Source organism: Pelobates fuscus, chromosome 3 (genome assembly GCF_036172605.1).
Source record: "Pelobates fuscus isolate aPelFus1 chromosome 3, aPelFus1.pri, whole genome shotgun sequence".
In the NCBI taxonomy this organism is placed as follows: domain Eukaryota; kingdom Metazoa; phylum Chordata; class Amphibia; order Anura; family Pelobatidae; genus Pelobates; species Pelobates fuscus.
In genome coordinates this window covers 78274013-78299173 of record NC_086319.1, presented here as the reverse complement: position 1 = coordinate 78299173, position 25161 = coordinate 78274013, and the positions used below count along the sequence as shown (strand labels likewise).

At 42.8% G+C, this 25161-nt stretch overlaps 1 protein-coding gene across 2 annotated transcripts in view; it reads right to left on the bottom strand.

Annotated features, from left to right (window-relative positions):
• Nucleotides 1–7950: 7950 nt before the first annotated feature.
• The window catches only part of B4GALT7 (beta-1,4-galactosyltransferase 7), a 69944-nt gene continuing 52733 nt past the window's right edge, over nucleotides 7951–25161 (bottom strand). The window contains exons 3-6 of one of the 2 annotated variants that reach the window (XM_063447266.1): nucleotides 19608–19833; nucleotides 17307–17390; nucleotides 11705–11809; nucleotides 7951–8241 (exon numbers count right to left, since the gene is read on the bottom strand). In XM_063447266.1, the coding sequence (XP_063303336.1) occupies nucleotides 8086–8241; nucleotides 11705–11809; nucleotides 17307–17390; nucleotides 19608–19833 (571 nt within the window). In that variant the 3' untranslated portion in view covers nucleotides 7951–8085. The remainder of the gene's footprint in view (nucleotides 8242–11704; nucleotides 11810–17306; nucleotides 17391–19607; nucleotides 19834–25161) is intronic. The other variant, XM_063447265.1, reaches the window with a different exon arrangement.

The following is a 25161-nucleotide window of genomic DNA, read 5'->3' as shown; positions in this document are numbered from 1 at the left end:
GCGGGACCACTAACCTATGGCAAAGAAGCCAGGGGGAATAATAACTAGTGGACACCTAGGAATCTGACAGCCAGCCGTTGCTAACTAAGAGGGAAGGTCAGTTAGTGAGAGAGGACATACCACGGAACGAAACGTGGGTGGTAATGAGTTAGGATCGTACAGCTTGACCGAACTGGAGTGCCCTGTGAGCATGTCGGGGTCCAGATGGTCGGGACGTATAAACTAGAATGCGTGGATGATTGTATGTATGGCCCTCGGGGCTCGTGGTGCCATATCGTGGCCTTGTTTTGTAATGTAATACGAGTTTATTTATATATTTTTTATTTATTTTTTATATGCGGATCTCGTTCATAGTACTGGTAAAAACGCGTACTTGCCTTTGCCGAGGCTTGTTCTCCAGAACTGCAGTGTGAACTTAAATGCACTTGTCTAGTAACATATGTGCTTGTCTGCGCAGGTGTACAAGGCAAGGTAATCAGGCAATGATAGGACTTAATGCAACGCTGAATATGTTAGGATCTTTAAATAGGTTTAGTAATGTAATGCGCGGCATAATTGTCAAGTATGCATAGCTGTGTTTCTTCAAGCGTGTGCTGATGAATGTAAGATGTGCATAACAGTCAGAGCATCTGCGTTTATACTGAGGATGACCAATAATAATGATGACCTTGTGTGCCCTACCCATTTATTTTTAAGACATCTAACTTTCATACTTACTTAAATTTACTTTTTCAAACGTATTTGGACCTTGAGAGCATGGTGACTTATTCCCTATCTAAAATGTATATATACACATGAAACAAACAAAAGGACATCAAAACAATATAACCACAAATAAAACACCTTTTTGTAAAAGCATCTTGAAAGTAAGTGTGTTTAAAATAGACATAATAAGGTTATCTATATATATTGAGTATAAGCATGACATTCAGTATAATGAGATATACGAACTTGATTCCTAAAATGAAAGGAGAGAAATGAATTATACCAACGGAACATTCCCTCGCTTTTGTAAGAATTTGGCGTGAGCAGCATTAATGTAATCATGAAACGCAAGCTATTCATGTATTTCTCCATACGAAAGACATCGGTGATAGAGTATGTGAATAGAAACTAACAAATAAATTTCGAATGTAGTTTAACTTGCGAACTGACCTTTAGTAACAGAGTTTCAAACGAACGGTATAAACAATGATTTGTCAAACTGTCGTAATGACATGATTACCAGACACCCAGGATTGTGATACTTGAAATATACGAATGCTGGGGAGCTAGCTGAACATTTTTTGGCGCGAATAGTAATGACCTGATGTTTCTGTGATAAAGCTTAGGGAGAGGAAACGCACAACTAATATACAAAATTCTGTACTTGCGGATGAAGTGAAACATTGTTTCAATAGGTTATAACGAGAGAGAGAGAAATGGATACACGTATTGAGTGAAATCCCTGGCCATGTAGCCATTTGGTATTTTTATGCAGTATGCCTATCTACTAGCCGTTTTATTTATTTTGGACGGAAACATCGTAAACAAGCATACAATGAAATAGACTGAACAACATTAACTGGTTAATGAAGCTTTAAGAAATAATGAAAAGTGTACTTGACGAATAACCATGTACGAGTGCTTGTTGTACCTATCATGTAATGCATAAAACCAGGTACGTGAACAGCGGTAATGAATGAGACCTAGCCTAAAATATCTATACTCACGTCCTGCCATAATACTGCAGTGACAGCAAGTGTATCCAATGAGCCTGATACGATTGATTCTACCCAGGCATTCAGATATACTGATCAGAGCAGTGAGAAATAGGAATTGGCACTTTAGCTCTTTATACCATTCATTCCACAATGCTGGCTGGCTGTGCATCATGGGAATTGGAGTATGCAGCGGGCTTTTACCAGTAACCTTGTAAATGGAGAGTGCAACAGCCAGTAGCCTCAGCCAGGGCTGAGAATTAGACTCTGTCTCCCAGCTGTGGGGTATATATATATTGTACCTTGTACCCTCACGGACCGTGACAATAAGTGTAGCGGAACGGCCATTCTAGGTGAAATGGTCTCAACGAAGTGTTAGATAAATGACTAAAACGAATGAATTTAAACGTATGCGTAATCGTATGATTTAACCGAATTAACAAAATTGTTTGACTTACAATTTTTGTGGAAACTGCCTACTAGCCCGTTCGTTTGTTTAAACTCACAAATTCCCGCGTGAAGTTGCTGACCGTCGGTTTAGGCGCGTCGCGGAAAATCTGACGTCAGAGGTCTGCGTGCACCGGAAGCGAAAAGGGAATTTCCGAAATCGTCGAAGACAGGTAAGTAAGGGGTTTGCTGGGTTTAAATAGGCTTAAAATCCCTCCCACAACTTCAGGCATACGCCTTCTATATATATATATATATATATATATATATAGATATATATATATAAAAGTGTTGGCTACCTCCTCCTCCTCCACCGCTGTTTCCACCTACACCACCACGGTCACCGCCTCCTCAACCTATGGGTGTCACGTCCTGCTCTTTTCTGTGGAGATGTCTGGCCTTGGCTTCTAGTATCCAGTACTCTTGTTACAATTCTTTTTTTTTTTAAATTCTTTATTTTGTTTGTGCGTTATTCGGTTTCATGCATTAGTTTGACAATTACAAGAGATTAAAGTATGCATTACACGAGTATTAGTCAAGTAGTTCAGCACATATTTTCTTTTTATAACATGTTGCGTAACGGTTGTGTGCAGTAGTGCTTACAAATGTGTCTGGGTGTATAACCCTTCGTGTGATGGAGGTAGCCCCTGTTTCTGTTCTTCGCGGATAGGGTCACATGGTTGCGCTTCTGTTGAGGCTAGGTACTACTATGTGTAAGTGCACTAGTTCGTAGTTTTCGTGAGAAGTCGAGGGTGGTCTACCCGAGGAGCTATTTTAGCTGTGGACACTTATGTGAGCCGGTCGGTTGCACTGTAGCGTCCTCGTGGGGCCACGGTTCTTACCACGGTTGTGGGGGCCCCTTACCTAAGGGGGCTGCGGGGGGGGGGGGTAGGTGTAGTTAGCTTGTCTGGAGCCTGTTTGCATTAGTGAGGGCTCGTGTGCTTGTCACGGAGTGTGTGATTATTTCTGGGTGCGTGGATGGGTGATTGTGGAGGAGTGTGCGAGTTAATAACATATGTAGTAACAGGTATAACTAAATATCTAAACAGTTATAGAGAAAGAGTAACAGTTCAGTATGCGAGTACAATAGAGTCCGCCGGAGCCAGGTTGACCAGGCCTTCTTGTAGGCTGTGTCAGGTTTCCGAGCCTGTGCTTGGGGATCGGGGAGTAAATAGCCTCGTGGTAGCTGGATCTCCCATCCCGGATGGTCCTGTTTGGGCTGTTGTCTGGGGTGCGACCGATAATCCAAAAAGTGTGAGGACTGCCAGTATGTCAGCCTCTGACGTGGCTCTATGAATAGTCCCGTTGTGCGGAATCAGCAGGGTTCGCGGCATGCCCCATCTGTACTGTACGCCTGCGGTTTCTTGTTACAATTCTTGTTTAGTTTTTCTTGGTGTTTGGTTTTCTATTCTGTGTCTGGTTTTCTTTATGCTGGATTTCTGGGTTCATTCCTATAATCCACCCCTGGATTTCCCAGTCTCTTGGATTCATTTAAATGTTTGTTTTATGGTGACACACCCGTTTGTTTTCAGTCATTCATTATGTGTCAGAGTTCCTGCAGGCAGCTGCTGCTCACTGCTTCTGTCCTTTCTTGCAGGTAAGTGCTATATATGTGTTCTGAATCTGTGGTTATTTTAGCATACTTTAGGCAGTGTAGGACCTGCCAGATATGGGGTACATTGGCGTTGTTGGCAGGCTTATGCAATGTATGATCATATAGTGTGACTAAATCCCCATGATTTTCATATGTAGTACTTCGTTATTTCTCCTCTTGTTTTGCCTATCTTATCTTGTCTTGTTTTAGTTTGTATACCCAGCCCATGTACAGTCCTGTCCAGTCATGCCCATGTTATGTTCATGTTTTCCTCATGTCTTGTGTATATGTTCTGGGTTTAGCTTACTATCCTTCTCTGGTTCTGGTTCTCCTAGTTCTGTCTTGTTTTCGTGTTTGGTGTCTACCCCTAGTCTTGCCTTGTTTCTAGTACTGGATACAATCTTGCTGCAGAGCCTCCCTATTCAGTTCCTGGGAGGTGTGCTAATTTCCATGTTCCTGGTATCCGCTTAAGCTGATTCAGGGTCTTGCTATGTGGCTGCACAACCGCTGGTGCTCAACACCAGGGGGCGTGCGGTTACCCTGCACCAGACCTTGCTAATCCACCTCCACACTGTGACTCCTACTCTGAACATCAGGCATACTGGGTTCGGGTTCTGCTCCGCCGCCCGGACAGTGTCTGGGTCCCGGGCATCGGACCGCCACCCTGACAATGGGTCACTTAGTATAAACACAATAGTAGAGGCTGGTGAAGGCCTTTTCTCCATGCATCAGGACTGCAAGAAATGCACCGCAGGCCGCAAATGTTTCCTTTTTTTATATGTCCCAATATTTTGGGGGCTACCCCAATTAAAAAACAAACAAAAAACAGTGTTGGCTACCTCCTCCTCCTCCTCCACCGCTGCTTCCATCTACACCGCCACGGTCACTGCCTCCTCAACCTATGGGTCACTTAGCATAAACAATGTACACAATAGCAGAGGCTTGTGAAGGACTTTTTTCCATGCATCAGGAGTTGAGCTCAGTTTGAACAATGAAAGAGAATACCCTGCACTCCAACCCTCTCTCAAATGGATAATTCTGGTGATCCTCCTGACAGCCATGCTTTAGATTTTGATTTATGTTCTTCTAAAGCTAAAAATCAATGATTCCATCTAGTGCTATTTTATGGCTCAGCTGTATTTTTAATTTTTAGGTATTTTATGTTATTTTAAGTGATTTCCCTATCCACATTTGTTTGCAGGGCACTTGTCCTACTCTTACCCCCATTTTACTTCCTTTTGCAGCTCTCTAGCCCTTTCCAGGAGTTTTTAGAGGCATTATTGTGCCCAAAAGTTCGGGTCCCTATTGATTACAATGGGGTTCGAGCCCGAGCCCGGACTTTTTTTTCAAAGTTCGGCCGAACCCGCCCGACCCGAACATCCAGGTGTCCGCTCAACTCTAGAAATTGCATGTGGAACTTTGGTAGTCTAACCAAATGTAAAAAGTGCAGACATTTTAAACTTAAGAGTAATTAATTATTGAAGACATATGCTGCATTTTTCCAATGTCACAGTAAATATAAATGGAAACATTAAAGGGATACTCTAGACCCCTAGAACACTTTAGCTTGCTGAAAAGCTTGATGTGTGAAGAGTGTCCTATTTTTTTCTATAGAAATTGACACTTTTTTTTATAAGTTAACCTGTTTACACCCCTTGGCTTTCAAGCAGAAAGCCTGTCCTGTTACCTCCTGGTTTGGTTGGCTCAGTGGAGCTAAACTCAAGAGGCACCAATTACCAGAGCACATGCCTTGTAAAGACTTCTAATTGAGCTGCATTGAGAAGTCTGTGATTGGACAGATGCAAAAAGTGTGGGTGGGGTTAAAAGAGGAGGGTAGGTTTTGCAAGGTGTTTTTAGATACACCCCAACTGAAAAAAATGCATATGCAATTTTTTTTTTTTTTTAAATCTGGGCAATGGATTGTTCCCATTAGAGGAACACTATAGAGTCAGGAATACTAACCTGTATTTCTGACCCTATAGGGTTAAAAACACTATTTAGATCCACACCCCCACTTTGCCCCCCTTAAAGAGAGTTAAATCTTTCCTTTATTCCAGCGCCGTGTGGCTCTTTGGCCGACATCAGAATTGACTATCTCAGCCAGCTAAGCATTGGATTGACTGAGATTGTCAATTCTGATGATCTCCGCAACGGAGGGTGCGGAGCCAAATGTAGTGCTGGTCAATCAGCATCTCCTCATAAAGATGCATTAAATCAGTGCATTTCTATGATGAATGTTCTGCGTATGCTGAACGTCAGTGTGCCTGTCTGACTGCCACTATAGGTGTCCCTAGGCAGTAATGTAAGCAGGGACAGTGTTTACAACAAAAAGCCGGCATGGACTGACTATACATGCCAAAATAACTACATTAAGCTGCAGTTGTTCTGGTGACTATAGTGTCCCTTTAAGGTATGTATAATTTTAAGACAATGTGGAAAGTAGGCATGTGCACATCGAGAAGATTTGGCTCTGCTGAACAAAATGCTTGAATTTTGGCCACGTCAGTGCGGCCTGTCAGAATTTCTAAACCGAAAAATTTGTTTGGAAAACGAATGAGATGAATCAAAAGGACACGGAAATGTCCAATAAGTGTAATATAATTATGTATATATTGAAGTACACTGATATAAGCATTTCCTCACTGTTTGGTTCACAGATCAAGTGACAAAAAATAACCAATAGAGAGAAAAATAGGAGCAGTTAAAAAAAAAAAAGTATATTTATATTGCTATTAAATATAATATACAAATATGAAGGGATCTTTGAAGATATGTGTCATTATTAGGTCTAACTATAACATATTGATAACATTCATACCATACGTTTTTCCTGACCTGCAGAATCAGAGTTAGCAAAGTCTTGTTAGGCAATCATGCAATGTGTGGCAAGAATTTCATTTTGATATTTTTTTTTCTACTTGATACACAGATCTGTCAATCTCACCTTTACTTTTGTTTTTAGGACCATCGTCTAGCAAAACTTAAAAATGTACTGGTGGGCACCTGGCTGAATTTAAGTATTTAAATGGATTTAAAATAATAGGTTTGTATATTAGACTTGTTTATACATTCCTTTGGTTTCCCTAGTAAAGCTGATTTATAGCAATTCAACAAATGGAATAGTTTGTGACTTTTTAAACTAATTCAGCCAATAATTTCCTGCAATATGCTAAATCTGAATTGAAATGTGTTTAACAAACTCTCTCTTACTTTACAGTAAGATGAAAAGACTAACTCCTAGGATCTGCAACTACAGGAAACGTTTGGTTGAAGTTATTGCTGCCAAAGGAGGTTCAACCAGTTATTAAATCCAAGGGTTCACATACTTTTTCCACCTGCACTGTGAATGTTTACATGGCGTGTTCAATAAAAGCATGGCAACATTTCATTCTTTGTGTGTTATTAGTTTAAGCAGACTGTGATTGTTTATTGTTGTGACTTAGATGATGATCAGATCACACTTTATGACCAATTTGTGCAGAAATCCATATCATTCCAAAGGGTTCACATACTTTTTCTTGTAACTGTATGCATAGGGATTTGGGATAGTGTGCAGGTATTTATTTATTCTATGAATTTTGGGCTGATGGATGTTGCAGCGTTGCTGCCGGCAAAGAGTAGTGGTAGTTTGAGCACAGGGCTAAATTTTGTTTTACACTGTGCTTCCAGGGCTGATATAAAATGGTTTATGCAGCTGGTTTTTAATAAACAGCCTGACCCTGCTTGCCCATGATTGTGTGGATCTCTGTGTGGAGAGAAGCAGCAGGAATGGTGGGTAATATCACATCTCATGCTCTCCTCACACACAGAGCACCGTGAAACAACATTCAGGAAAATAAATTCTGCTTCTAACATTGCAATTCATAACTTGTCTGTAGGTGTGTAATTGTATGTATTCGAGTGTGTGTCAGTGTCTGTACACCGGTGAGTGATGTGCCCAACCCTTCCTCCATTTTCTCCCGTTATGCCCACCAGTCTACCTTTCACACCAACAAATCCATATTCTTCCATTATACCTACCTCATTTTCGGTTGTTCTTGTATAGTTGGTTATCGTGAGTCCTTGGTTGCACATTAATAACTGTCAATCACTGTAATTATATAGAAAGGGCTGGGCACATTGAGGAAATTGGCAATGGGGGAAGTAAAGAGGTTCAACCCTGGCCCTGCAAATGTCCAGTTAATGTTTTATTGTAGAAAACTATATCCAAGTCCTGGAGATTTCACATTTTTTATTATAATATATAAAATTTATTACAGTTCATGATTAGCTACAGAGACGCATGTCTGTTTGTGAGATCTCTAGTCTCTATAAAGAGTCCATTGAGGAACAAGATGCATGAGCTCAGCTCAAAACACACCATGGAGTCTTATCCAGGTCACACTCCAGCATCACATTCAGCACAGTGCAAGGAGCACCACCAATGGTGATCTCGGACCGAGAATCCACACGATACTGGACATTGTGAAGACCTCCTTCATGGTCCACCTTAAATTGCTCCTGAAGATATCCAAAAAGAAAGATAGGACTAGTAAACTGAGGAATAGCACTTACAGATCCATACACAAATACAGACCTAGCCTTTGTTAAAGGGATACTAAGCAACAAAACAACTTTAGCTTAATATAGCTCAATGTTTGCTCAATTATCTGCCATTTATGAGTTTAATCTCAACTCCCCTGTCGCACACAGCCTCCATGAAAAAAAAAAAGTCCATGCAGGCCAAAACATTACACATTTCTGTTGTATCCTTTGTGCATCAATACATTTTTCGGTATAGAACCTGTGGGTTATACTTTGAGTATACTTTTATTCACAGTGCTCCTATCCTGGTGCTGTTTATCTGTAGCTAGTGATAACCTTGAGTACCACACCACTCTGTTTACTGAGGAAAAATGGTTTGCTTTTCAATCTGCACAGTGTATTTCCTTTAGAAATGCTCATAGCCAGCTCTGCTAATTTAATTTTAATCACACACAGGAGGCTCTAGAAGTCTATTAACAGAGCAGGAGATAAGAAATTAAAAAATAAAATAAACACACTGAACTGCCATAATTAGCTAAATACCCCATACTATCGGCGATGGTGCCGACAAAGAAGCTTACCGGAGCCGGGGGCACGACCTCGGGATCACCGAGACGCTGCACGGGCACCCTGGATGATTTCATCAGCACTCCAGCGGGGCTCCGAGGCAATGCGCCTTCTGACAATATGGCGGCGGTCTCCCCCAGCGCAACCAGCGGGGGGACTCCCTGACAGACTTTAGCCCGGACGACGCCCTTCACTCCATCAGGGCTGAACTCTCCAGGATCGGGAGCAACATGCTCACCAAAGCGGACACCGGGGCCCTGGTCCGGGAGGCGGTCCGGGAGGACCTGCAAGGCCTCCGCACAGACCTAACGGAAAGAGTAGACGCAGTGGAGGCAGAGGCACGAATCAGCTGCCAGCAACACAGGGCGGCGGAGACAGCAGCCACCCGACAAGGAAACATGCTGCTGAATTTAAGACGCCAGGTGGAGGACCTGGAGAACTGCAGCCGGAGGCACAACATCCGAATAAGGGGCCTGCCGGAGCCAGACACGGAACCCCTGGCGGTCTCTCTGAAGCAGCTCTTCTGCCAGCTCCTGGGACCTGACGCACCGCCCGACATCCACATAGACCGGGCCCTCTGCGCACTGGGGCAGGCCAGACCGGACGGCAGACCCAGGGATGTGGTGTGCTGTCTCCACTCCTTCCCGCAGAAGGAGCAGATCATGACGGCGGCCAGGAACCTGCCGACCGTCAAATTCCAAGGAGCGGGCTCACTCAACTGCCAGACAGAATAGCGAAGGCTTTTCACCACTTCTACACGGACCATTATAAAATTCCGGCGGCACCTCGTTGAGGCACGAGACCGACATCGCGAACTACCTGGAACAGCATATATCCCGAACCCTTACAGACGAACAAAGGGCTGAAATGGAAGAACCTATCTCCCTGGAGGAACTCAAACAAGCTCTCAAGATCGCTAAAGCCCATAAGGCGCCTGGCCCAGACGGCCTCCCTGCAGCATATTACAAAAAATTCCAAGACATCCTGCTGCCACACCACCTGGGTAGCCTTAACCACCTGCTAGACGGCAGCCGCCTCCCGAGAGACACGCTGGCAGCCACAATCTCTCTCATCCCAAAGGACCTGACGAACTGTTCCAGGGACTCGGGGGCTCGGACTGGACCTATATGAAGCACCTATGCTCCACAACGGGACTGAAAACGCTGAGGGAGCTGATCCCAGAAGGCACCCTTTCACTAATGACTAGGTTCCGTTACCATCAGATCCTGCACTGCACCAATCCACGAAGGGCAAACACCTGTTCCATAGAGAACTAACCGCCTTCGAACACATGTGCGTAGCCAGAGATCGACCACTGAAAGGAATTACGCAACTCTACTCTCTGCTGCTCACAACCACGCCACGCGCACCACTGCGATATATGTCCCGCTGGGAACAAGCTACAGACCAAACAATAACAGACCAACAATGGGAGAAGATCCACGTACTGACACACCAGGGCACACTCAGCTCAAAAATCCAAGAACTTAACTTCCAAATTTATGGTTAACTGGTATAGGACTCCAGCGAAGCTACATCGCATGAACAGAGAAATCCCTGACATCTGCTGGAGATGCGGAGCCGAGGGTGGGACAGACATCCACATCTGGTGGTCGTGCCCCGCAATCAAGCAGTACTGGAAGCAAATTCACTCCAAAATCAAGAGCATAGCAGACCCGGACCTACCGATGCTACTCCACCACACCACACGCCCCATAGCCACTTACAAATGCTCCCTAACCAAACACTTGCTTAATGCAGCGAAATCTCTCATCCCTACCAAATGGCGCGCGGCGGAGCCACCAACTGTGGAGCAGTGGATGGACCGGGTAGAGGACATATATAGCATGGAATCCCTCTCGGCGTCGCTACACGGCACGGGAGACAAATGCGCTATCACCTGGTTCCCCTGGTGCACCTATATAGCTCGGAGACAAACCGCAGCGGCCGGAGATGGAAGCCACCCGGAATTGGAGAACTAGGGAGGCACCTGACCCACCCCACCTCCCACAGAGACCACAAACGATACAGGCACTCTCATATTCCCTCCCCACCCCTCCCACCCCCTTCTCGCTCTCTCTCTTCCCTTCGAAACCCTGGGTTGGGAACAAAGCTATGTCTGCCGGGTGAGACAGACAGACGTCACTCACCGAGGGGCTGATCCCTGGGCTGCCCCGCCCACCACCACCACCACCATGTCCTGGGTGGCTCCCCATGTCCGCAACAAACAACGACCACTAGACATGCTACAATTTGGGAAACACCTCCCCAACCCGACGAAATGGAGATACCCCTCCCTACGACACTAACCTAATCCCAGACATACACTATTATATCGACTAAACACCCTTCAACCATACACGTAGCCTACGACTATGCTAAATTAGAGGACGACATAACTCAAGGATAGCTGACCACCAGGAAGTCAGCTCACGGCTAAAGGACTTCTCAAATAAGGGCTTGAACGTATTGTTATACTTGGTTACACGTTACTAGTTCCCCATGTTCACTAAAAAAGTTGGCCAGTAGGAGTTCTATGAAGAGGTATATTGTATGCGGCCACACCTGATGTGTATAACCTTGAATGTTTCCCTTTACTCATTCTGTACCCCATACACTTCATTATCTCAAAAAAGTGATTGGTAAAAAAAATAAAAAAAAATAAAAAATAAGATCTCTCTTCACAGGAAGTGTGTACGGAGGCTGTGTAAGTCAGCCGGGAAGATGTGGATAGGGCTGCATGAACAAAGTGATTTATGTTCTAAATGGCAGAGAATTGAACAGTGAGACTCCATGATCTATACTTTGCTTTGATTGTTCATTTAAAGATACAATATACACACTACCCAAGATGATTGGGCACAAATATTACCTGTTTTTGAGCTGCAACCCTTTTCTGGTCTCGCTTTCTCCAAGCTGGATCGTGAATATGGCGGAAGGTTTGGTATCCTGTGCTTATTCCTTTGGGCCGCAAGAGCTGAAGGAAGATAAGAGTTTAAATGCAATGACTACACTTGACATTGGGAGCAGCGGACATCGACGAAATATACCCGATTAGTAACTCTTCACCTTTACCGGCTTTACAAGCCGTGATACATGATAATTTGCACACTTTTGACAATCTCCGTAAGAGATTATGGTATTCACACGATTCTCCATATATTTTGCTTATGTTCCACGCAATCGATGTGTATATATATGAAAGTTTATATATAATGTAGAACATTAATGTTAAAACTATAAACGTTCATTGGATTTATATATTATTCAAGCGTAGAATTGTGAATTACTCTTGCAAAGACTTGCTGCTAGCATTTTATTTGGCAGTTTGCCATTACTTTTCTGCTCATCAAATGCTGTGGATTACATTTTTTGTGAATCTGGAATATGCTAACTTTTTGTTGACTTATATTTACTTTCTGAAATTCAACACTGTGAATTGAATGAAGCATACCATGCATAGTCTCTTACATTTTTGAGAACATTTTGCGAATGGACCAAACACATTTGAAAAGACTGAATTGGTTCAAACTACTAAGAGGTTCTGCAGAAGCGGTGGTTTTTTTTTGTTTTTTTTAATGTTTAACTGATACTTTTTTTTTTTTTAACAATATTATGGTATTCTGGCTTTGATTACTATAACATAATAATGTCATGTTACAATCCTTTTTTTCTACTTTAGGTTTTCTATAATTTTTTATTGTGCATTTATGTGCTATATTATAACGGTAATATATTATAAAGGTAACAACAAGAGGACAGTCTTAAATTAGAGGGACAAAGGTTTAAAAATAATATCAGGAAGTATTACTTTACTGAGAGGGTAGTGGATGCATGAAATAGCCTTCCAGCTGAAGTGGTAGAGGTTAACAAAGTAAAGGAGTTTAAGCATGCGTGGGATAGGCATAAGGCTATCCTAACTATAAGATAAGGCCAGAGACTAATGAAAGTATTTAGAAAATTGGGCAGACTAGATGGGACGAATGGTTCTTATCTGCCGTCACATTCTATGTTTCTATGTAATTATTCCATATTATTGTATATGTTGGTAATATAGGTCTATATAATGTGGAATTTACATTTGGTTATCGATTATACGGAGGCACCTTTTTTCCATAAAACATTTAGAGGAACACTATAGGCTTAGAAACACAAACATGCTTTCCTGACCCTATAATGTTAGAAACACTATCCCCCCCCCCCCCCCTTTAGTCCAGTCTGCTGCAGGTGGCTCTGCCCCTGATCTGCCTCTTTGGCAGACCTCATCAGAAGTGGTAATCTCAGCCAATTACAATGCTTTCCCATAGGAATGGCTGAGATGTTAAATTCTGATAATCTCAGCCAAGGACCCGGGTCTGAGGCGGAGCCAAACGCAGCCATGGCCAATCAGCATCTCCTCATAGAGATGCATTAATTCAATGCATCTCTATGATGAAGGCTCAGTGTCTACGTGCAAAGGGTGGAGACACTGAATGGTCACACGGCCCCAGGAAGCCCCTCTAGTAGCTGAGTAGTGGCCACTGAAAGTGTGCCCCTAAGCAGTAATGTAAACCTTGCCTTTTCTATAAAAAGACCATGTTTACAGTAAAAAGCCTGCAGGGACTGACTATACTAACAAGAACAACATCATTAAGTGGCAATTGTTCTGGCGACTATAGTGTACTTTTAAATATTTTTTTTATTTATTTTTTTTTTAAATGCCTTACTCTCCTATGACGTTCTGGAAAAACAGATATAACTTCAATGATTCCTTGCTCTTAATATAAATCGATCACATCTAAATTACAGAAAACATTTAATAAATCAAATATAGACCAAAAATCTGATTCTTTATAGTTAAGTCAATTAGAAAATATTTATTTAAATAATCCCAAATCAGATCCATATTATATCTGTTTGCTACTACTATTTGTAATCTAGCTCAGGTCAAAATGCAGAGTTTATGTTGTCCTGAGAAAGAGAACTGCAGTTATTTCTACATATATCTGAATGGTACAAAATTATAAATGCCCTCCAGGAGAGGACTGTGCGCAGACCATTTCGAAAATCACTTTAAAATTCTGTAAAGATGGTATCTAGTATCAACCTGAGTTCAGAAGATGTATCCAGGTACAGCCGATAGATGCTAAAGTAATTGGGGAAAAGCATGTACCATGTCACATATTTGGTGGGATTGCAGTACATTAAGGAAGTGTTCTGGAAGTATATTTTGACTTTGATTTAAATAGTTACAACTCTTCCCCTATGTTGGGGTTATTTAAACTAACTCCAGTGTTAGGTAAGACTTGAGAAGTTTGTCATCCGACATATATTAACAGCAGCTACTTTGGTTATTCCAAGATATTGAAAATCTCAAACTATTACAACTAAAAGAAATGACATCTCTGATTATATATTATTGAAAATAAAAGTTATGAGATGGTAATGAGACAATTATCTGCAATATATGAGCAATTTGGACATTGTGGAATTCTTGGGAAAAAGAGTATTAAAGAGAGGCATAATAATTAAATATGTGAAGGTTAAACTTTTGAAATTCTACATATGGGGTTATGATATGCTGTGAATTACAATAAATGCACAGGTTGTTTTTTTTTTTTTTTTTGTCAATCTTTGTTTTTATTGAGGCATAAGATGGTTCGGTACAGAAAGAAAAACAAGGGGTTAATGCATGAATGACATAAGACATGTATATCTGATTGTACAATGGTTACATGTAATCCCTAGAATAGCAGCCTCATTTTATAAACGGTACATCAGTAGTATTAAACAGGTTATTTGTTATTTAATATTTTGTCGTTGGCCTAGTGCTGAGAGTACAAGATATGGATCATATGATCCGAATGGTAGCATGCAGACTAATTACCCTAGCAAAGAGTATGTGTATTTGTTGAGATCAGATATCATTTGTCGCTTTAACATTTGTCGCTCTAACATTTGTCGCTCTAACATTTGTCGCTCTAACATTTGTCGCTCTAACATTTGTCGCTCTAACATTTGTCGCTTTTACATTTGTCGCTTTTACATTTGTCGCTTTTACATTTGTCGCTTTTACATTAGTCACTTTTACATTTGTCACTTTTACATTTGTCACTTGAACATTCGTCGCTTTGTCCTTAGTCGCTTTAACATGTGTTGCTGTAACATGTGTCGCTGTAACCCGTGTAGCTTTGACATTTGTCGCTCTAACTTTTGTCGCTCTAACATTTGTCACACTAATAGTTGTCGCTCTAATATTTGTCGCTTTGTCGCTCTAACTTTTGTCGCTTTAATATTCGTTGCATTAACGTCAAACTTTTTAGTAGTATCAGAGCTTAAAATAAAATAATAATAACAACATAAAGTCATACGAGTAGGCAAAATGGGAGTCATATGCACAAGTGGGAGTCCAGTAAGGAGAGTCCATGGGGGTCATTCAGGCTAGAGCCCTGCGGCTCTCCGCTAAGAGTCGTGATGGTGGGGCCGCCAGTTAGTGGGGTCTGTTCAGCCAATACCTCTCCTGGGCACGGTGGGGAAGTTGGCACCGTCGTGATGAATGAGCCACCGGGGTACGGCATGGTGCGATTTGGCGTCGTCCGTCGGCCGGCCCCAGGTCGTTGTGAAGGCCTTCACCAGTTTCCCACCGACACGGTTACTCAGAGAGGCCGGGTCGTCCCTTCGTCGGGCACCATGCTGGGCTCGGGTGTTCTGCCGCCGCCTGCGGCGGGCAAGCCTCCGGCGGTGTGGTTGGTGTCTTGGAGTCGGACTCCATGCGGTCTTCAGCCTGGGAAGGCGTTGTAGACGGCCTATGGTAGAGGCTTCTGGTGAGTGAGTGAGTAGTCGGGCGGTTTGTCGCAGTGTGACAGTACCTCGCCCCCGCTGTTGCAAGTGAAGCTTTGGGCCTTGAGGTGAGACTTTGGGCCTGACTGGGACACTGCTGGCTGAGTTAGGCCTATTGGTTCGAGTTTGAGGCACCTTTGGCTTGTGGGGTCGCGGTTGGCCCTTCTCGCCGTCCGCCTTAGCCTGGCGTGTGCCATGCCGCTGCCATGTATGAGGTCTGTGAGTGAGAGGTTGCTCGCTGAGTCGCCGTGAATCAGGCCGTTGGTGGTGTGAGGCCTCGGCCCTCAGGTGGGTCTGGGCTGGACGGGACATTAGTACCTCCAGTTTGCGCAAAAAGCTTTGGAAAATTCTGTCCAATCTCGCCTCATATCCCAGCTCGCTCCGTGCCTCCTCAGGCTTCCACGTGTCCGGCGTTCCCCCATCTGTTTTGCTGCCGGTCTGGGCTCCCGTATACGGATTGGATGTAGTCCCATGTTGTGTGCGGTGGACCGGGATATCCCCCCTGGCCCTGTGGGGGGGGGACGGGACTTCGTGAGGACCCGTTAGTAGGGGAGGAGAGGGACGGGAGATCGGCCGATTCTCCCGCCCGCAGCCCCCGCTAGGCCGCAGCTGTTCCCCCCGGCTTTTTCCTGTCAGCGTCTCGGCTTTCCGCTTCGGGACTTTCCAGCCGACGTCTGCGGCAGATGGGTACCCGTTTGGAGCATGGTGTGAGCGGCAGGAGTCCCAGCAAATCGCTCGACATCGTAGGTTAGTAGGGAGCTCCTGCATGCTGCGACCGTCCGCCATGCCGGTCAAGCCCCGCCCCTCCAGGTTGTTTAATACTTGTAGAAACGACTTTTTTGTAAATTTTATTAAATTTATTTTATATTTTGATAAGTTATAACTGATAAAGCTCATGTTTGTTTATAGTACAATAAAAATGCCCCCAATTATATTTTCTTTCCCTTTTCCCCCCTTATGTTTTTTTTTTTCTAAAGTTTGTTATAACTGTGTTATTGTTATTATGATGTTTGATTAGATTTTCAATTGTTAGAGTTCGTTAACATTTAAGATAAAAGTATTAGTTTTTTTTTGTTTTTGTTTTTTTAAATGTTACACATCACTGAATGTATATTACTATTTGCATACATACACATTTCTGTTTTAATTGCTTACATCTAATGCAGACTGATAATCATCTCAGTAAACTTCTACTACAATACTGCCGGAGGTAGAGTTACAAAATTTCTCATACTAAGTTTCATACTGAAATGCCACACATGCATTCAATGGATAGAAAGAGATTCTCTCTCACACACACTTATTGTTATTGCATTGTCTTGATAATGACCCTAAATGGTCAAAACTTAGATTTTTGGACATGTATTAGTAAAGAATCTTTTTTTTGGAAGTGCTGCCAATTATGATGTCATGTTTGCGTGGGTTAGCACTTAAGCATATTGCAGTTTTTTATACTTTTTGTTGAGTGCTGGAGGTGTGTATATATATATATATATATATATATTATATATATATATATATATATATATATATATTTTAAATGTTTTTTTTAAGAGTTTTTTTACAGTACAGACATATTTTGCAGATTTAAAAAAAAAAAAAAAAAAAAAAAGCCACAAAACAATCAAAGGATCAACTAGTACAAATTGTATTACCTGAAGTCCAGCTCCTTTGATCCTGCGGTAAAATTCATCATCTTCACGACCCCAACCCCAAAACCGATTAGACATTCCATTACACTGTAACAAATCAGGTGGGAATAAATTAGGAAATATTTAGAGAAGCACTATTATCAGAAACCTTCCCTGCACTCTAAAATAGCATTTTAAACAATATAAATTTTTTTGTGCTGATATATTTATAATATTGGTTCCTTTTTTTAAATTCAAACTGAATAAAGGAATGATAACTAATCTGTACTATTAATAGGATGTTTTGGTACTGTTGAATCAGAGATTGCTCAGTCAATAGCGAACATTAATGGCAATCACTCCTGAACACAAAAAAGTTAACTTGTTTTTTTTGTTACAAAATTGCTTAGGTAAATTGCTTAGATAACAAAATAAAAGTCAAATAACAGTAATGTTAAAAATAGATATTAAAAACCAAATGTCGGGGGAGGAGCCTAACCTCGAGCCGGAGCGGTCGCCATCTCCCAACGCTCCGTTCCCGACACGGAAAAACTGCCGATTCTCGGGGGATTTACCCCACATTGGAGCATAGACACACCGGCTCTACCTGAGGAGCCCACCAAGAGGCGTCCTATGCCATTCCTACAAGCCGCCAAACCGAAACGCCAGAAGCGGAGATCTGGGGCCTACAGACCGCACACAGGCCTAGACCTGTCGGCGCTGCTCCAAGGCCTTGAACCCCTGGCCGACTCAGACTCTGAAGCTTACCTGCCCACCCCGCCACCTACCCAGACACCGACTATGGGGCGTCTGACGCAGAGGCAGAATCCAGAGGCACCCACAGGGTCCAGAGACATTGGGTCCATGCTCCAACGGCAGCCACTGACAAAAATGGCGGCAAGGGAGCCTGAAGTCGAGCAGGCCGTAACGGATGGGATACAGGCCGACCCGGCCCCTGACCAGGTACTTCACCCAGCAGGGGACACAGAGGGATCAGCCGCGGTCACACAACGCGACTTCCGTAACCTGGTCGCAGAGATAAAAGGCCTATTAGCAGCCAATGTGGCAGGAATAAAGACCGACCTACAAGCAGTAAATGACAGGGTGGCAGTGTCAGAGGGCGACATCACCGACCTCCGTAGGGATCTGTCGGCCCTATCGGACACTGTTTCCAACATGCACGCGACTCAACAAGCCCTGGCACTCCATTTCACAGCACTGGATGATAGGTCAAGGCGCAATCATCTTAAAATTCGGGGCATACCCGACCCAATAACGCCCGACGAACTCCCACATTATCTCCGGAGGCTGGTGGCCTCGGTGCTCCCACCAAGCCAGGCAAAAGAAGCACCACAATTCCTGCGGAAACTGGGCTTAATGGCCCCGAAGACAACTCCTGCTCAACGATCAATCACTCAAGCACGGGACCCACAGAACACCGACCCCTCCACCTCAAGGAGGCCTCAGACCCCCTCATCGGGGACTTGAATATAGTGGACAATGACAATCATGAAGATGTAGTCTGACCTCTTTGTGATTAGTGCCACAGCGCACACAGTATGTCTCCCATGTTTTTCTAGCAAGTTTTATTGGACTATAGTTTGACCTGAAATAGCTCCATTGGCCACCCCAGTCCAGAACGCTCAAAGGAGCCTAAACACCCTCCCACCCATAGTGAGAAGCTCCGGCTCCCTGAAGTTAGAGTACCCACCCGTATGGTGGAGCGCACTCCCACACTAAAAAATCCCCCGCTCTCCCCCCCCCGCTGCCCCCTAGGTTAGGGGTACATTTAGAAGGCAGCTGAACCACTCATTTGATCATTAGTCACAAAACCGTAGACACGGACTATGCCGCTGCTCTCCCTAAGCTATATTACTCTCATGTCAAAATGTCAATGTATGGTTGTTGTTTATTACTCTTTTCACCCAATTGTCTTTTCATGACATATGTTGTCTCATGTAACGTATTATGCACCCTACCCCTCTTTTATTTTTGTATCCAACCAAACGCTGACATAACATAAAGAAAACCTTCAATAAAAATTGATTGACAAAAAAATAAAAAAACAAATGTCCCCATGTTTATGAGATACCTTCAACAGAGTAGCAGGTGCGCCCCCAGAACTGCTCTAGCATCAGTTTAACTATAGGATGTCAGCGTGTTATTGTCTGGCCTTCTTAGAAATGCTATTGGAAGTTATGGACATATGTGCTTGCCGTCTCAAGACTCTGGTCTAACGAATGGTTGTTGACATATAATATTGTGTGCATTTAAGATACACACACACTATAGGAAGAATACTATTGCTGATACTAGCACACTCACCATTTCATAATGCTGTTTGGTGAGTAAAAGAATTCCCCCCACATAAGTCTTGTAATGATACAACGGGTGTAATTCAGGGGAAGCTACGTGGAAGGGCCCCTTCTCTGGAAATCCATAATCCAGTTCCGGGTTTAGAGGTAGCAGGTCCACGTCATGCATGGCAATATAGTCCGTATCGTTTCCACTCTCCAAAAAACCAACATTGATTAAAGAAGCTCTATTGAACCTGAAACAAAGAAAAACAAACATTTAATTAAATGGATTCTTCATAAAGACAAAATTAGAGCATAAACCAGTGTTAATCAGTGGTACAGAAATAGTCTATATAATGGCAAACTGGACATAGCCGCATCGTGGTAAAAATAACCTAGCCCATATTTTCCATGTAATTGCCTCAAACGTTCAGATAAAATATCCCCATAAATCTTGATATTTGACATAGTAAATATGTTTGTCAATTACCTTCATTAGCCGCAGCTGCAAACTGGTCAAAATAATTTATTAGCTGTGTGAGTGAATGTAGGCTGTCACAGGTTAACAACAGAAAGTAAATAGAATAAAAAGGACTGTATTACTGTGAATTAATCACAAGAAATACTAGGGGAGTGCAATACAGATAATAACAATAAATAATACTCATAGCGTAGATTAATGATGCTGTACATCTGTATATAAAATACAAAAAAGGACATACATAGGGCAATATTGCAAGAGATATACATCAATTAAGTGTAATCTGCAATAGAACCACTCACATGGATCTGAGCCTCATATTGCAGGCTCTGGCTTTAACAGCATGTAAATAAGATACCTGGTGTCCTCTCAGGTAGTCTGGTCATCAATCTCAGGAATTCTTGTAAGAAGAAAACAAATGTATCGTGTCACACAGTTATAAATAAAAATATACAGGAGATAAAAGCACAATGCATTTCGACAGACGTCTTTTTCAAATGCATGAAGATTTAAAAACCAGATAGCTACAACGTTTTCTTCATGCACTTGAAAAAGACATCTATCGAAACGCGTTGTGCTTTTATCTCCTGTATATTTTAATTTATAACCGTGTGACACAATAAATTGGTTTTCTTCTTACAAGAAATAATTTGACTGATTCCTGAAAGAAGACTGCCCACGGTCTCCTCAGGGTAAAAATCCTCAGAGAAGTCGGAGTAACCTTTAAGATCGGTGGCCATTTTGGGGCCGTATGCGTCTGGCGGAATAACTCTCTTATAGTGACCCAGGGCTTAAGTTGGTCGGACTTTTGCTTCTTTGTCTTCCTTCCCATCGTGGTCATGGGCCTTTGGGTTACTTATATCAGTGTCCGGGTAGCTGAAAAAGGCCAAATTCCATTGTATGGCCACGGAGCCCATCTAGCACGTGCCCGCTCTGTTCAAGCACTGCCCCAATATTCACTAAATTTAACTCCTTCGATACGCTTGACAGAAATTTGTCTTCATTTACTAAGGTTAACCCCAGATTGCCGCAATCGTGGGGTTAACGCTGCTGCTGGATACCTCTGTGTCCGAGGCCGGCCAGCAGCAGCCAATTGCGCTGTGCCAGCTCATTGAAATGGCTACGTAAAAAATGTCAAACTTCCCTTTGGTAAATAGCCTGTGATGGCTATTAAGCTTAACAGACAAACATATCATATTCTAAAATAGCTTCACATTAAAATTTTATTTCACAGGTATTTTGTGACCTGTAACGAACAAAAATAAACCAAAATCCTAGACATATTATATATTCTGTAAATCAGAACAAAATTTATTTATTTTAAATTACTTTCCTTAAGCCGCACTGTTTATGCACACGTTATTGCCAAAACTGTGCAAATAAACTTTTTATATAATAAATAAAAATTTATATACCGTATATACTCGAGTATAAGCCGAGTTTTTCAGCACATTTTTTGTGCTAAAAACCCCAACTCGGCTTATACTCGAGTCAGAGTCTGTATTATGGCAATTTGCATTGCCATAATACAGACTGGGGGAGAGGGGGGCTGGCAGAGCTGTACTTACCTCTCCTGCAGCTCCTGTCAAGCTCTCTCCTCCTCCGCGCCGTGCATTCAACACCTCGGTCAGCTCCAAGTGTAAATCTCGCGAGAGCCGCGGCTCTCGCGAGACTTACACTGTGAGCTGACAGAGGGAGCTGCACGGACGGCGCGGAGGAGGAGAGAGCTGACAGGAGCTGCAGGAGAGGTAAGTACAGCTCTGCCAGCCCCCCTCTCCCCCCACTGAACTACCAATGCTGGACCACCAGGGAAGGAGCCCCCCTCCCTGCCATATATCAAGCAGGGAGGGGGGACGAAAAAAATAATGAATAATAATAAAAATAAAAAAAAAATTAAATAATAAAAAAATACAATAATAATAATAATAATAATAATTAAATAAATACAAATAATAATTAATAACAAAAAATTTTAAATCATAAAAATTTAAATAATAAAAAAAAAAACACCCACCCCCCACCAAGGCTCTGCAACTCTCACACTCTCACACACTCACGCTGCACTCACACACTCACGCTGCACTCACACACTCACGCTGCACTCACACACTCACGCTGCACTCACACACACACGCTGCACTCACACACACACGCTGCACTCACACACACACGCTGCACTCACACACACACGCTGCACTCACACACACACACTGCATTCACACACACACACTGCATTCATACACACACACACTGCATTCATACACACACACTGCATTCATACACACACACACACTGCATTCATACACACACACACTGCATTCATACACACACACACACTGCATTCATTATACACACACTGTAAATAAATATTCAATTAATATATTTTTTTTAGGATCTAATTTTATTTAGAAATTTACCAGTAGCTGCTGCATTTCTCACCCTAGTCTTATACTCGAGTCAATAAGTTTTCCCAGTTTTTTTGGGTAAAATTAGGGGCCTCGGCTTATATTCGGGTCGGCTTATACTCGAGTATATACGGTATGTATGTCACATCAAATTAACCCCTTAATGACCTTGGACGTACAGGGTACGCCAGACCAAAAAAAATAAAATAAATATATATATATATATATATATATATATATATATATATATATATATATATATATATATAATAATAATAATAATAATAATAATAATAAGTTTTTAACGTACCCTGTACATCCGTGGCAATTTGGGGGACCTGCCTGACAACCCAGGCTGAAAGTCCAGAGAATTGAATTTGCTAGCACTATATTTAACCCTGTAACTTTCCAAGACACCAGAAAACCTGTACATGGGGGTTACTGTTTTACTTGGTAGACTTCCCTGAACACAATATTAGTGTAAAACATATCATGACAATGTCAGTGAAAGAGACGTCTTTTGCATTTTTTACTCACAAAAGGCACTTTCACCGACGATATCGTTGTAATACGTTTTACTTTTTTGAAACACTAATTTGTGTTCAGCGAAGTCTCCAGAGTAAAACCGTACCCCTCCCCCCCCCCCCCCCCCCCATCCCCATGTACAGGTTTTATACGTTTTTTGAAAATTACAGTGTCAAATATAAGGTGTTTTTTTCACATTGAAATTTGCCAGATTGGTTATGTTGCCTTTGAGAGCGTATGGTAGCCAAGGAATGAGAATTACCCCATGATGGTATACCTTTTGCAAAAGAAGACAACATAAGGTATTGCAAATAGGGTATGTTGTCTTTTTTTAGTAGTCACAAACACTGGCCAAAGGTAGCGTTCATATTTTTTTTTTTATTCTTTATTTTTGGAGTGCTTGGAAGTATAACAATTTATCTCGTCATGCCCCAACAGCATTGACAAGTACATGGCAAAACATTTGTTAACAGTTGGTCAGCATGTGAAAAAACAGCACAATTTTTAAAAGCAACATTTCAGATTAAGTGTTCCTGTCTTAAAGCGATCAGTGCGTAATATGCCTGTCTGGCGGGAACACTTCTAGACATATAGAATATATCTATTCTGGTATTATAAGAACAAGATGATCTGTAGATTAGACTAAGATGTCTAGCTACAGGAGTAGAAAGCGGTGAATCTTAATAGTAGCTGTTACAGTGGGATAAACCCGATATGTACATTATATATTATCTATTGATAATCTGTTGATAATCTATGCGGTCAGGTAGACTTAGCAATATAGCAGATGGTACATTAGGTGAACAAGCTATGGTGGGCGCACTGTCAGTGGAAAGGTGTACTGCCGTGACAGCATTTAGAGCATGGAGAGTGTGCAAAGAAGAAAGTAATACAAAATGCATATTTCTCAAGGCTTGGTGTTTAGCATGCAAAACTCAGAAATTTGTTGTTCTGGGTGTTAGGCAGAGAATGCGTCCATGTATCAGTCTCAGAGGCAAAGTTAGAGTAGAGGTATGTATGGGACCAAAAAAGAAAGCATCGTTGTAACGAGAGTCCGTCTGGTTAAACAGGGTCTGTATTGTCGTCCGTGCCAGGGTCATTGCTGGGACATGCCAAAAGACCGTCCGCGGCTTCTCACCCATTCATCCGATGCCCAGTCTGTGGGGAGGTTGTTGTTTGCTCTGCAATGGGTAGGTATCTTGCAGGTCTGTACCTTTCTTGAGGGTGTGAGGCTGTACTGCGCCTGAGTGCTTTGTGGTGCTCCTGCACATAGGTCTGCCATCTTGTGGGGTTGTGGGTGTTAGAGTCCCGTTAGCTTGGCCCTTGTCTGTGCTATTCACCGCCATGCGCTTTCCCCCGGGTTTTGCAAGCCTCCATGGGGCGACAGGCGTATGTATTTTCAACTTTCGTAGCTTTTTGCGGGGGCGCCGCAGGTTTATCTAGGTGCTTGGTGGTTTTGGGCGCTTGTCAGGCTGTGCAGGTAGGTCTGTGAGTTCTTAGGTTCGGCTGTATGTTGGATGGGTTGTGGTGTGACCATCTGCCGTGCTGCCAATTGTGCCCAAAATTTGTCAAATATCAGATTCAACCGTGCTTCAGAGGCTGCAAGGTAGGCCTCGGTTGTGAAGTTGCTTGTGCACTCTGCCATCCTGGATGCTGCACTGCAGTGTAGCCCAAGAGGTAGCGAGTATAGTCGTGGAGGGCCTCCTGGGACCGGGATAACCCCCCCAGTCCAAAAAGGGGGGGCGGATGCAGGTGTCTGCTTTTATTAATGGGGTTCAGCGTCAGCGCCTGGCAAGTGGCCGTCTCTCCGACGCCTAAGAAGCTTGTAGGCCCCAGTGGGTTAAATGCTGGCAATCCAGGTCTGCAGGGTTCCGAGTTTGGTGGCGTTCGGATCACTGTTTAGCCCATGAGTTTTGCGGTAAAATCCGCTGCTTAGCTGCCGCTAATCGTGATTTTCGTTGATTTGGCCCAGGAGCTCATTCAACGTGTGTCTGCTCAGTTAGCCTGTCAGGCCCCCCCCCCCTTTTTGCATTTTTAACACAAACAAATATGAATGCTACCTTTGGACAGTGTTTGTGGCTACTAAAAAAGACTAAACATACCCCATATTGAATACCCTGGGTTGTCTACTTTTCAAAGAGATATGGTTTGATGGAGGTAAATTACATTGG